At 41.2% G+C, this 13,654-nt stretch overlaps 1 protein-coding gene across 6 annotated transcripts in view; it reads left to right on the forward strand.

Annotated features, from left to right (window-relative positions):
* KCNIP1 (potassium voltage-gated channel interacting protein 1) overlaps positions 1-13,654 on the forward strand; it is a 552,728-nt gene that overhangs the window by 469,302 nt on the left and 69,772 nt on the right. For 2 of the 6 annotated variants that reach the window (XM_084636953.1, XM_084636956.1), the window contains exon 2: positions 12,864-12,896. The exons of the other annotated variants lie outside the window; for them this stretch is intronic. In XM_084636953.1, the coding sequence (XP_084493079.1) occupies positions 12,864-12,896 (33 nt within the window). The remainder of the gene's footprint in view (positions 1-12,863; positions 12,897-13,654) is intronic. 6 annotated transcript variants of the gene reach the window in all.

Raw genomic sequence — 13,654 nt, forward strand, 5'->3', positions numbered from 1 at the left:
TGTCCCGAGTCTTCCTTTTGCTCCTCCTCAGGATAGTGAGCTTGTCAGCAGTACACAGAAGCCCTGTCTTTGTTGGTCTAGCTATTGAAGGTGCTGTATCTGTGGGGGCAGAGGGGGGGAAAAACAGTGACTTATTGTTCATACTCCAGACAGGTCATAATAGCTTTCTTTAGTAGTATATGTGACCTTACCTCCCCGAAACTCATTCTCATTCTTGGGGGAACCTCAGAAATGTTAAGTGGTCTGCATGTGCAGAGCGTGCTTAGTGCATTTGCCTTTCAGTTTGCCGTAAATGCTTTTATGCTTCTGGAGGGAGGTGGAGTGGTTGGAGCTATGATCCAGGTTTGGTTCTGCAGTTTTGTTTGTGCCCTGGAGGTTCTATTGTGGTGTCAGAAGTGTAAAGGGGGGGATTATGGAGGGCAATCTGGATAGTAATCCCTTCTACATCCTCTTTAGACCATCGTCACTGTTGATGACAGTACACTGAGTTGGGTGAATAGGAGGTAGAGCAGCAGTTCTCAAACTGTGGGTCAGGACCCCAAAGTGGGACTTGCTGGGGCCCAGGGTTGAAGCCAAAGACTTAGCCGGGGTGGCAGGGCTCAGGTTACAGCCTCCTCTCCCCCAGAGCTGAAGCCCTTGGGGTTTGGCTTTGGTCCCCCAACCCAGGGCGGCAGGGATCAGGCTTCGGCTTTGGCCCACTGGCTCGGGGTGTCAGGGCTTGGGTGAGTTTAGGCTTCAGTCCCCTATCCTGGGGTCTTGTAGTAATTTTTATTGTCAGAAGGAGGTTGCAGCACAATGAAGTTTGAGAATCCCTGAGGTAGATAATGGTCATTCAAAAAGGCAATGGGCAGGCCATCGAGATGCACGCTGAATTTATTCACCAGAAGCATGGCAGGAGTGGAAGAGGCTTGCAAGCTATACTGGGGCCAGGAGTGTGCAGCTGTTAGCTATAATGCGTGAAACAGAATCGAGCTATTTCTCAGTATTACTTTTTGCTATATCTCCTGCCCAGACACTGAGAAGTGCAGAAAAAAATAGACTCCTATAGTAATTGTCAACTACAATGCATGTCGTAGGGCATTTGTACCTCCGCAGGGACCAGCATTGTTTCTGCCTTGACCAGGCATGCTGTGTGCAGTTAGACCTCATGTAAATGATGAAAACTAACCACATCCTGTAAGCACCATCTCAGTAAATGTTCAATGTTACATGTTTTCAGATGGGGGGGGACACAGGTCTGAACATCATTTGTCATATATGCCGAGGGGAATTCTGCATCAAAAAATTAAAATTCTGCACACAATATTTTAAAATTCTGCAAAATTCTGCAAATTTTGTCAAAATAACACTATAAAATCATGCCAGTTTCAAATATTTATTTTTTTTAATTCAGAATACCTGTCAGCCAGTATTTCTGTAACAATACAGGCACACACAAAAATTCCCTCAGGAGCAGAGAGTTAAAGAAAGCCCTAGGACAACCGAATTCCTGTTTCTGCCCTCACCCCCCTAAAGCCCAGCTGGGGGGGCAGACACACCCCCTCCTAACCCTAGAACCCAGCTGCGGACCCTCCTCTGTCTCCCACCCCCAGCCCAGACACTCACACTCCAACCCTCCTACAGTCCAGAGATCCAGAGGGAGAAACAACCTGATGCTGGATCCCGGGCTTGCATGGAGTTTCCTGGGCACCACCACCTCCTTCCCTCAGGGCGTACTGGGAACTGCAGCTTCTGGGAACCCTCCAGCTCCCTCAGCTTCCCGCCGCAGTGTCTTCTACTTGCGAGCTGGGATCTGTCGAGTCCAGCGGCCCTTAGTGGAGACCAACGTCTCTACAGCCCATTTCTGGGGGGGGAAGGAAATTCTGTGCATATAACATTAATTTCTGCAAAATTCTGAGTTGTGCAGTGGTGCAGAATTCCTCCAGGAGTCGATACCAGACTGCTGGGCACACTGGAAATGTCTAGATAAGTGAATGGATACATGTAAGTATTCCTACTACATTTATATGGAAATAGAGGGTGGTATATCTCCAAATAACCTAAGTAAGTCTGATCAAAAGTTTGTGTTATGCTAATATTAGATTCAAAAGAGATTTCTTTCAAAGAACAATCGCAGCCAGTGTACTATGACTCCTAAGCAATGGATTCTGAAATGTGAAAAAAGAATCTACTGCAGCTCTTCAAACTGGGTCACCATGGTTATTTTAGTTTAATCAAATCCATACTTGGCTTCAGCACTATTAATTAGTCATCTGATTCCCACCTCATTCATTAGTATTATTAGATCAATTCCTAAATGTACTGCAAACAGCAATCCAAGAGCTGATTAGGAGAAACTAGCATGTGTTTTAAGCACGGAATTGATTTCTACATTCCAATTTAGGTTTTGAAAAAATGCATATCACGGGAAGCCTTGCTGTAATGGATGGTGCTTTGTCCTACAAAGTGGTAACTAAGGTACAGAATTACCCATTTGGAATGAGGAAAGATTTATTTGCACTGGTTGTGTGAGTGCCAGCAAAGCTGTAGGGGATTTCTATGGGACAGCTCTGAATGTACGTATGAGGTCGGTTAAGGCTGGTGAAGCTCTGATGCATCTCAAAGTGTGTAAGCATTATTATTTTCATTAAACCAATGAAGATTTACAAAATGTCCTTTGATCAGTTCCTGATCTGTTGAAGTGCTGCGGAGATAGTTCATTCACAGCTGTGTTGAAAGGGACTCCACCAGACTTTGGATATCTTGAAATAGCTCTGTTTAGACTTAATGTTACTTTGAGAAATCAGTCAGGTCTGGTGTTATGTTTTTGGGGTGCAACCCAAACCAGTAAGAGGTAGTGTCATAGCTTGTCCTGTAACCCCGAGTGCCCTAAAATGCTCTTCTGCTGTAGTTGCCTGTCTGGATGCTCCCAGCCATCATACAATCATGCACTGAATGTCTGTGTATTAAGCAACTTCGGTTCAACAACTTTGACTCCAGTAGTCTGTTTGTTACAGGACAACCACATTCTGGTCTTCACCAGCCTTGGAGTTACTACTAGTCAAGTGACCCCAACACACAACCCAGGCCTGAATTTCCCCAAAACCATCTGCCCTGAAATGTGCAGCCATCTCCTGAAACATTTAGAGAAGTAATAAGGTCCATGGTTCCTTTCAAGAGACAAATACACAGCAGTTTGTTTCTTTAACTGGAGCAAGCACAGCACAAGTTGGTTTAGATTAAAAGAATAACAAGTTTATTAACAAGAGAGGGGTTTTAAGTGAGTTGAAGTATAAAGGATAAAGTCAGAAATGGTTACAAGCAAATAAAAGTGAAAAGGATTTCTAGAGACTGACTTAACAAAACTACAAAATGAAGGCCAGTTCTTTGTGGGGAGGGGTTACTTAAAAAGCAGCAGCTTTAGTTTGGAAAATAAACATCTGGAAATAAATGTTATATTCTTACCGACCTCCTTCCAGCTAGATGGCTGGTCCCACCCACCCTTGGTCAGGATCTCCCACAAAGTCCAAAGTGCTTGGTTTCTTTGTCTTCTTCGGTGAAAGATGATTTGGGTTTTTTGCCCCTCTCTTTTATAGTCCAGTGAACCTTTCAAATGGATTGTTCTGAAGGTTTCCCCCAGAGAAAGTTCGTTAGTTCATGCTGAGTTAAAGAGCCAGGAGGTCTGGAAGATAAGGCTCCCTACTGGTTCTTTACCCTCTAGTGGTTGTTACTATGCCAATTATCTCCGTCTGCTGCAATCTGTGATACAAATGAATAGCACATTGAATTTGGACACACCTGGTTTGAAGTGTCTGCCTCTTTCCTTTGTTTGGAGAAAACCTGTTTATCAACTCCCCTTGGCATGCCTGGCTTAAACATCTTTTAGTCACAGACTTTAAAGCATAATATTAGTGAGTATCCATAATTTCACTTGTAGCATTGTTATATATATTTTACAATGATATTATTGACTATTAGTTTTCAAATACGTCACAAGCCATATTTTGTACAAAGAAGTCATTGCAGTAGTGCATAAGGTGTGAATACAGGAATGCCTAGGGTCACACCTGATCTACACTTAAAAATTACATTATCCTAGCTATGTCACTCAAGGCTGTGAAAGATTTTTGCACTGATCACTGTAGTTAGATCAACCTAACATACAATGTTGACTTGGCTAAGTTGAGAGAATAACTCTTTTGTTGACCTGGAATCCGCCTCTCAGAGAGATGGATTAACTATATAAAACGAAAAACCCCTTCTGTCAATGTAGGACGCATCTACGCTACTGTGCCACAGCAGCACATCTGCGATGCCACGACTATGCCACGATAGCATAGACATGGCCCTAGGATAATATTGCTGTGGTGACTAGAGGCATGGAAGAAGCTATCAGTGCTATCAAACATGGCCCCTGCAGGGTATTCTGTTATTGTGCAAGGGGTAGCCTGCCTTTTTTTGGATTTCGAGATCTGTGGTTCATGTCCTGCTAGATGAATTCCCCTTTGTGTATTCCAGAGATGCTTTTTCACATCTAAAGAGCTGATTTACATAAAATATTTTGTGTTTCCTGTGAGGTTTTGCAAAACTCTTAGTGAAGGGCAGTATATTCTACAGGCAGTATAAAATGAAGACAGTTCTTTTTTTTTATTTTTTTTATTGGGGGGAGGCAGAGAGAATTACTTAAAAAAGAACCCGCTATAGTTTGAAAAATATATAGCAAATATTCATCATAGTACACACAGAACTCCTAAAATCAAGCTGTAAAACATTAACACCAGCAAACATGATTATAATTGCCAAATATCCATTGACTACCCAGAAAAAGACTTCAAGTCACATAAATAATTTCATTAGTTAAAACTGCACTTCAGATAAAATAACACAAGAGGTTTATTTAAAACTTAACACTGTTAATAAAAAGGCACACTGGTGCATAATATTTTAGGGGGAAACAATATAGCAATTGTACATTGATTTTACCAAGAAAGCTAATGTTAATAAAGATGAATGAATACATCAACGTTATTTTTGGGTTAATATTCATCTTCAGTTCAATTCTAATATACATTCCCAAGTATTGTATTTCAAAGATAAATAACATGCTGCAGAATTTTATTAGAGGTAGGTCAAAAGATCTAGAATTTCCTTTGTGAAAATGTCTCCCCATTCAAAAAAGAGACTATTTTTAATCCCACTTTGAAGCTGTATCAGTACCTAATCACAATGGCATACAGCCTGTACTGGGATAAAGATAATATAGGCATGCCCTACTGAGACTGGCTTGACAGAGACTATATGAAACCACTCCTTATCCCATCTCCTCCCTGTCATTCTCAGCAGTCTGTCTGGAACAAAAGGATTCTCAGCTCTATAAGTCATGTTCTGAACTTGGAGGATGTCACTGTTCAGGCTGGTGAACATCAGTATGATCTGGACAGAAATGTAGCCATTGGGAAGATAGCCACCTTCACAATAGTATAGAAAAAGTTGTTATGGCCTAGCTGGATTAATAAACTGAATACCCATCAGATACTGTAAAGTGGGCACCCCTGAATGGATGAAATGTATCTCTGTTTCTTCACCCACATCCTGGGACTGGGTACACCATCCCTCACACCAATCCTGTAGAAATTATCGAGCTTGAGAGCAAGATTTTCAAACTAATGAATTTGGGTGCCCAACTTGAGAAGACTTTAAAGGGCTTTGATTTTTAGAAATCACTGACCCACCTACCCTCTAAAGATCAGGCCCCCTTTAAGGTATTGCAAGTTTGGAGACCCAAAATCCCTAGTGGCTTTGGCAAATGTGCACCCAGGATCTGTATATTGCTTTTCCACAGAGCCACCTTTAAAAGGAAATTTAAGGCTGCTGAGGCTACTCTTCCAGGGAATGGGGCTCATGGAGTTGGTATGGAAGCACAAAACCTTTGATCAGATGCCCTTTGAATGATTTGAGGATGGGCAATAAGGGGCTGTGTGTGGTATTTACTCCATGATGGTTCTGTAAGGATGCTGCTCTTTCTCACATGTTAGAGGGTCCTGTAGCCTGTAGAAAGAACAACACTCATAAGGTCTGCAGCTGAGGCAAAAGTTGGAGAAACTAATGCTTATTATGGACCCACTCTCACATTGCTTACTGAAATGGAACACCTAATGAGCATCAGGTGTTGGATCTAGCCCAAAATGGAGTGTGTTCTTCAGAGTCCCATATGGACCTTTCTGTTGATCTCTGTAGAGCATCCAGCTTAGTGATTGATTAACATTTGGAGGAGAGACATAGGTTAGCCCATCAATATCTGAGAGAAGAGAGAACCATCTCAGAACATTAGTAAATCCACACAAGAATCCTCACCACAAATATTAGCCATCAGACAATTAATTTGAAGTCTTCCTAGGCTCTAGACAGTCTCTTCATTTTGAGACAGTTTGAAGCTCTCCATTTAACCCACTAGAATTCAGTGTCTTTATTTTATTCTCTTTCCCTTTCATGGTCTAAATTACGAAATTTTAGTAATCAAATATACTTTGTGCTTCAATATCTAAGAGCAGAGATTGACTGTCCTGCTGCGTACAAATGGGGATCAACAGCAGGATAATTTAACTGCCTTCTTTCTTATTGCTCTTTGATGTTCATTTAGTCTTTGCTTCATTTGCCTAATTGTCTTTCTAAACCATGGGGGATATTTCAAAAAGTAAACCATGGGTGGGTAGATGAACAAATAATCAAACCCTTTAGTTCAAAAGATGGCTTGCAATGATAAACAGATCCCCAGAGTCACTTGTTGGGGATAATTTTTACACCCCATTGCTGTAATCAAGAAAGGATCCAGACTACATATGCAGAAATTTTCCCACAATGGTCAGTTTTGCTGGGTTGCAATACATGAAGCGCCCAGGGATCAGAACTTCCCTTGAGTTTGTCTTAGCCAGGAAACCCACTGAAAGACACTGTATCTGCAAAACTATTAGTAATGTTTCTGAATGACAATGACAATTAAGTCCCATAAGATAAATATTAATAAGTATTTTCGTACATTTTTGGGTTTGTTACTCTATTACCTACCTTTTTGAAGGAGGTCTTACTACTCAGTCATACCAACAGTTATGCCCATGGTCATGGCAACTACTAGAATGAAGTTAGAGCAACTGCAGAGACTGCTGTAATTTACAGCAGTTTGGCATGGCCATCAACGGACTAATCCACAGCACAAAATAGTTGGAAGCATAAAGCACTTTGGCTGCTTCCCCCAACAGTACCTCCTCCTCCTTGACCACTTTCTCAGCATGTCCATAGACTTTGGGTTATGCAGGGCTGCCGTTACGCTGTTCTTGCACTGGGAGAGTTCCCAGTACCACGCTAGCTCTGTGGCCTCTTTTGGATGGCTGAGCCACTGTAAAGGGGCCAGTGATTCCAGAACCAGGCCCAGTAGGTTTGATTATGATATAAATCTACTGGAGTCACTGAGGCTACACCAATCTGAAACTGGTGGGAATGTTAAATCAGACCTAATGTTCTATTAACTTGTGGATACCATAACTCTCATAAAAAAAGAACTGTTAGATTCTCTTGTTTTTCACCCATTACTTCATCAGATCACTGAGACTTAGTGGTTTCTGTCAGGTAGAAATAACATGTGAAGTGGTGTTCTTGAAAGTCAGACCCCATTTCACATCACTCACTAATAGTTGGCTTACAGGAATTACCTAGCTGGGCTGGACTTGGTAAATTAGAGACAAATTGCAGCCTCCCAGAGCCAGCAAGTACCCCAGTTGTGAAAAGGTTTCTACTTACACCAATCTACATCCTAATAAGAACATTATCTTGGAGATGGCAGTGCTTAAGAGCTTTATATTATTACACAGATTTTTATTTTTGCTAGGGACTCCATATGGTGCCCTAAGGTATAAACTTGTACCATGCTAAAACAATATAAACTTGGGGAAATTATCCTTTAAGATCTAGGTAAAAAGCACAATGTTGAATTATTTTCTTAACGCTACCCTGTGTCAATCTGAGCTACCTTCGGTGCAGAGAGATGCATAAAATTGAATTGAAGATGTGATGCAGAACGTATTCAGCTTTTCACTTTAACAGACTGAAACTAAAGGTGCTGCTAGATTCTGTGGTCTGTGAAATACGGATATTGTAGGAAATACATTAGCTTAATAAACCATGCAAAAATTATTCAACTGTGTAGAGAGCTGCGATGTAAATGTTGTTCATTTTTATTTCATTTTTACTGAGACTGGTGTGGTGCCAAATGGCATTGCATCATTTTGTTTCAAAATACAAAGTGTGCTGTCCCTGTTTAAAAGACAGGGACACTGTCATAAATGTAACAGGAAGGGTAAACCCCTTTAAAATCCCTCCTGGCCAGAGGAAAAATCCTCTTACCTGTAAAGGGTTAAGAAGCTAAAGGTAACCTCGCTGGCACCTGACCAAAATGACCAATGAGGAGACAAGATACTTTCAAAAGCTGGGAGGAGGGAGAGAAACAAAGGGTCTGTGTGTCTGTTGGTATGTTGCTTTGCTGGAGATAGAACAGGAATGGAGTCTTAGAACTTTTAGTAAGTAATCTAGCTAGGTATGCATTAGATTATGATTTCTTTAAATGGCTGAGAAAAGAATTGTGCTGAATAGAATGACTGTTTCTGTCTGTATGTCTTTTTTGTAACTTAAGGTTTTGCCTAGAGGGATTCTCTATGTTTTGAATCTAATTACCCTGTAAGGTACCTACATCCTGATTTTACAGGGGTGATTCCTTTACTCCTATTTACTTCTATTTCTATTAAAAGTCTTCTTGTAAGAAAACTGAATGCTTTTTCATTGTTCTCAGATCCAAGGGTTTGGGTCTGTGGTCACCTATGCAAATTGGTGAGGATTTTTACCAAACCTTTCCCAGGAAGTGGGGTGCAAGGGTTGGGAGGATTTTGGGGGGAAAGACGTGTCCAAACTACGTTTCCCAGTAAACCCAGTTAGAGTTTGGTGGCAGCAGTGGTTATTCCAAGGACAAAGGATAAAATTAATTTGTACCTTGGGGAAGTTTTAACCTAACCTGGTAAAAGTAAGCTTAGGAGTTTTTCATGCAGGTCCCCACATCTGTACCCTAGAGTTCAGAGTGGGGGAGGAACCTTGACAGACACAATCAAAAGAGTTTAGGGCTTCTATTATCATTAATAGTGTAAACTGATATTGTTGTGACTCTGCAGGCAAAGTCAAACGTATTTAAATAATACAGGGAAACACTGAGAAATGGGACATTTTCATTCTACCCCATTCTCAAGATACTTCAAAACTAAATAGGACTGGAAAGGCGGGAGCACTTGTAAAGAATTGTTCACCCACAGATATGTTTCTAGTGCAGGATGGGATGGGGCAGTGGCTTAGAGATTGTAATTGCCAAAAGTAAGGTGAGACCCTCATATAATTGTATATCTCCAATCAGTTGTGTCCCCTCACTAGATGTAAATTAATCAAGTTAAAATCCTGCCTTATTTTGTTCAACAGAGTATGTAGGTTCCCTTTAATCACTTGTGCAAGCAACAGGGCATGAACTGTCCATAGCATATACGAAAGGTGGGTTGCTAACCGAGGGTTTGTCCAGTCCCCACTAAATCAGCTAGTGTGCATCCCCAGAAAATCAGCTAGAGATGGTAGGCAAATGGTGTATGTATGCATGTATTATTCCTGCTCAGAGAAGCAGCAAAATGCATCACATAGCATGGTTTCCAACTATCTTTGAAAGCTACTGTATCACAAGTAATGAAGTTATCTGATATTTTATGTTGTGCTGTAACTTCCACAGTACAGCTGTGCCCTGGAGGCTTTTGTATGGGGGTTCCATGTGTTTGGATCTCCAAAGTGCTGTTATACAAAATGAGCAAAGATAAATTGAAAATCTTTGCAGTTATTCAGGAGATGCATAGAGGCATCCTCCACAGGAGACGAAGTAAACACATGTATTAGCTAGTCTTTCAGTGGCACCTTGTTACTGTTAGGATGAACTGCTGTAGCTCACAGGTGGTGTTGCAGAATGGAAGTTCAGGATTGGGAATTCACAGCAAGGATCTTTCTAGTAAGCTGGAAGAAGGCATAAAAAGAGAGATAATGACATCATAACTTGGTCTCTCCCCCCTCCCCCCAACTCAAGACTGGGAACAACATCTGGAGGACAAAGACTTTGAACTGAGGAACTTTGGTCCCAGGCTGAAACGTAGTCCCAGCCTGTGTATTGAGGAACTGTAACCTACCTGCTTGTATCATCTGTCAGGGTGAGAAAAGCTGTTTGAGTCAACTCTTGCTTAGACTAAAAGTTTAGGTTTTAGAATGAATGTTTACTTTTTATTTTCTTAAGGTAACTATTCTGGCCTTTATGCCTATCACTTATAATCACTTAAAATTGATCTTTCTATAGTTAATAAACTTATTTTAATGTTTTATCCTTACCAGTGAGTTTGTCTAAAGTGCTTAGCAAATCTCAGTACAGGTTACAAATGCTTGTGCATGTCTACTTTCCTATGAAGAAGTGGTGAACTAGGTAATGAGCTTACACTGGCCAGGCCTCTAACCAGGGCAAGATGGTACAGTTCCGGTGTGCAAGACAGGGGAATTGAGGGAATTGGCTGGAGCCTCTCTATTGTGGGTTCATTCGTGGCTGGTAGAAGCATTCATGTAACTCAGTTGGGTGTGTCCCAAGGGATAAGAAATGGATTCTGATATTTCACATTCAGCTATTTGCATTTGGGTTTCTGAGGAACCTTCTCCTTGTTGGGTGATGTATTGTCTTTGTCTTTGGGTTTTAGGGTTGTTACTTTACACCACTGCTTTCTTTTCATGTTCTTATGAAAACTTTCATGGACATTGTCTGCTCCTCTGCTGTTTTTCTGAAGGTCCTTTTCAAAACTGTATGTGTTTTTACATCTATTCCCAGAACTTGATTCAGTGCCTGTGTATGCTACACAATGAAATATATATGGGGGGGGGGAGCATGTGACGTTACAGACTCAGTTAGCATCAGATTCATTTTTCATCTTGGTGTGTGGTTGGTTTGTTCATTAGCCCTCACTTTATTTCTTGAGGGGTACAGCACAGAGAATAATTGAGAATGAGCTGGACTTTGGCAGTTTTTTTCTGAAGAGAAAGCTATTATACAATTGCAGAAAAATATGTAAAAGTATTAAAAATAATAATTTGTGTTTAAATGAATCAATTAGGTCTAGGGCCAGATACTAAATTACTTCCATTCCTGCAAGCATTAAATATGCAATCACAACTATAATTCTAAAGGCTTTGTCATCTAATCATGTTGTCTGCACCCGAGTCTAAAATTAGCTGAAACCCCATCCATCAAGCTGGGCTCAGGGGAGAGTGAAATAGGAAAGCTTGTGATGATTGCCTAGCTCTCAGCCCCTTTCCTGTAACGGTTCAACAACTGAATAATATATTTGGGCAATATGAATAAAAATGTAAGCTCACCTTTGCCTTGTCGTGGGTCCTTATAATTCCATTTGCCCTTTTGTAAGGGAGGGGATGTCTGCTTGTGTTTTTTACAAGAATTCAATGTTATTCCATGAAATTCAGCGTGGCCTAAGGATTTTAGGGGGCAGATCTTCAGCTCGTGTAAGTTCATCAATGGAGCTATGAGAACAGTAAGGGCAGGCACAGATGTGCCGTAGCAGTACCGGCTTCCTTCACACACACTTCCTTGCCCATACAGCTTACCTGCAGGGCTGCTCCCATAGGGATGAGCTTGTGTGGTTTGGTGTCTATGGCCCATTTGATCTTTGGCCTCAAACTGGCAAGGGAATTCCTACCTAACTCAGATATAATTCAGATGGTGACACATTCATCTATCAGCAGCAGCTGAGCAAGTTGTGCTCGTTTGTGTGTTCTGTTAGTCCACCAGAGATCTTTCTGGTGGTGCACAGTGATTGGCCAGGAAGAGATCAGGTATTCGGAACTGGAGAATGTGATGAAGGGGAACATAGGAAAGCATTGCATACAATTTAGGTATTTTTGTGTGGCACTAACTAAATGGAAGCTAAGAAAACAAATGGAAGCTGAACTGACCCAGAGGTAGGAGCTTCACAGCATGGAATGAAGGCCGGGAAACTTGTGTACATTGATATACTGAGAAATGCTCTAAAGATCTACGTGACTCTTCATAAATGGTTGCAGACCAAATCTAAGGTAAAGAGAGTGAGACAAAGTGGAACTAAATACAGTTCTAAAACAAACAAAAAAGCCAACCTAACTCTTTTTGTTTAAACCTAATTTACTAATAACACTTCCTCCCAAGGTGCATGAGAATTGTATCAAATTACTGTGCTGCAAGTGTGGTGACTCTGAACAGGCCACCAGCCCCATGGACTTTGTTATTCCTCCACTAACCGATTTTCATTTCTACAGCCAAAGAAGTATTCTGACCAGGATGAGGAAGAAAAAGATGCAAGGCTCCCACCATTGGAAAAAGGGAGCCCTTCTGTCCAAACTTTTAAGATTGCATGAGGGAGAGGATTTGCTTTCAGAAGCGCTCAGTATCAGAACGTATTGCTCCTTCGGTGTCATGTTGCATCCCCACCTCATTGATCTCTGCCACTGATCGCATGGTTGCATGACCATTGCACATCTTCCTTCATGCAACTTCCTGTGTTTCATTGTCATACAGGGGAGAGGGAACCCTGACTTCCTTAACTGCCCTTCTGCATAAGAGAGAGAAGCAACGGACTGAGATATGGCACATCCAAATAGGAACCAGAAGATCCCGGATCTCTTTAAGGGCCCATCCAGCTTCACTTAAAAAAACAAAAACAAAAAACAAGACAATAGTGTATATGGTTTTAATTTTATTTTTGTTAAATTGTTTTCTTACTTTTTCCTAGACTTCGCCCGATGGTCTTACCTGTCTCAGAGAGGTAAAATTTAAACCAATTTGACTATCTTGGTCATTTAACTTTCAAAGGAAGCAGTTTCCTAAGCAAGAGCAAGGTACTACTTGATCAGCTCTGCTCCCCCTTCACATGTTTGTTAGCAAATGAAGTAAAGGTGATTGAAGATTACCTACCTCCCAGGGTATATTTTCAGGTTGCGCAATTCCCCGTACCTGGGTAAGAAGTGTCCTGTGTGTAGCCATAATCTGCAGTCATCCATTCTTCTTTCTGTTCCATGATTTATTCTTTGATGTGCTGTGCAGCGTTAGATGCAGCAGGTTAGCTCATTTATTTAGGGCTTCGTTTGGTACAAGTGGAAACCACCTACAAATGTGTAGACTAGTTCTTCTCCCTGCCCCCTTTCATTCAGACTTACTCTGACTTTCACTTATAATTCACCCTGTGGAAAAAAGCTGGGAATTTAGAAGAAAGGCAGAGAAGAACATAAGGTCTTGATCCAAAACCCACTGGAATCAATGGGAGGACACATAGTGATCTCGATGACCTTGGGAATGCATAGAGTGAATACGGAAAGTGTATAAAATAATTTCAGAGCACCTTCCACAGTTCAAAGTGTGGAGAGAACAAGTGTCTGAATCATTCCAGCTCTCCTGCATATAAAAGAATTAAATGTACCAAAAGGAAACAGAAGGCAAAGTGTTAGTGAATAAGATAAGTTTACATGAGTCATTGCAAGTATTAGCAAAAGGATTCCCAGACTGTATTTTCCTATGTTCTATGTC

Source organism: Lepidochelys olivacea (genome assembly GCF_965140295.1).
Source record: "Lepidochelys olivacea isolate rLepOli2 genome assembly, chromosome: 8".
Classification (NCBI taxonomy): Eukaryota; Metazoa; Chordata; order Testudines; family Cheloniidae; genus Lepidochelys; species Lepidochelys olivacea.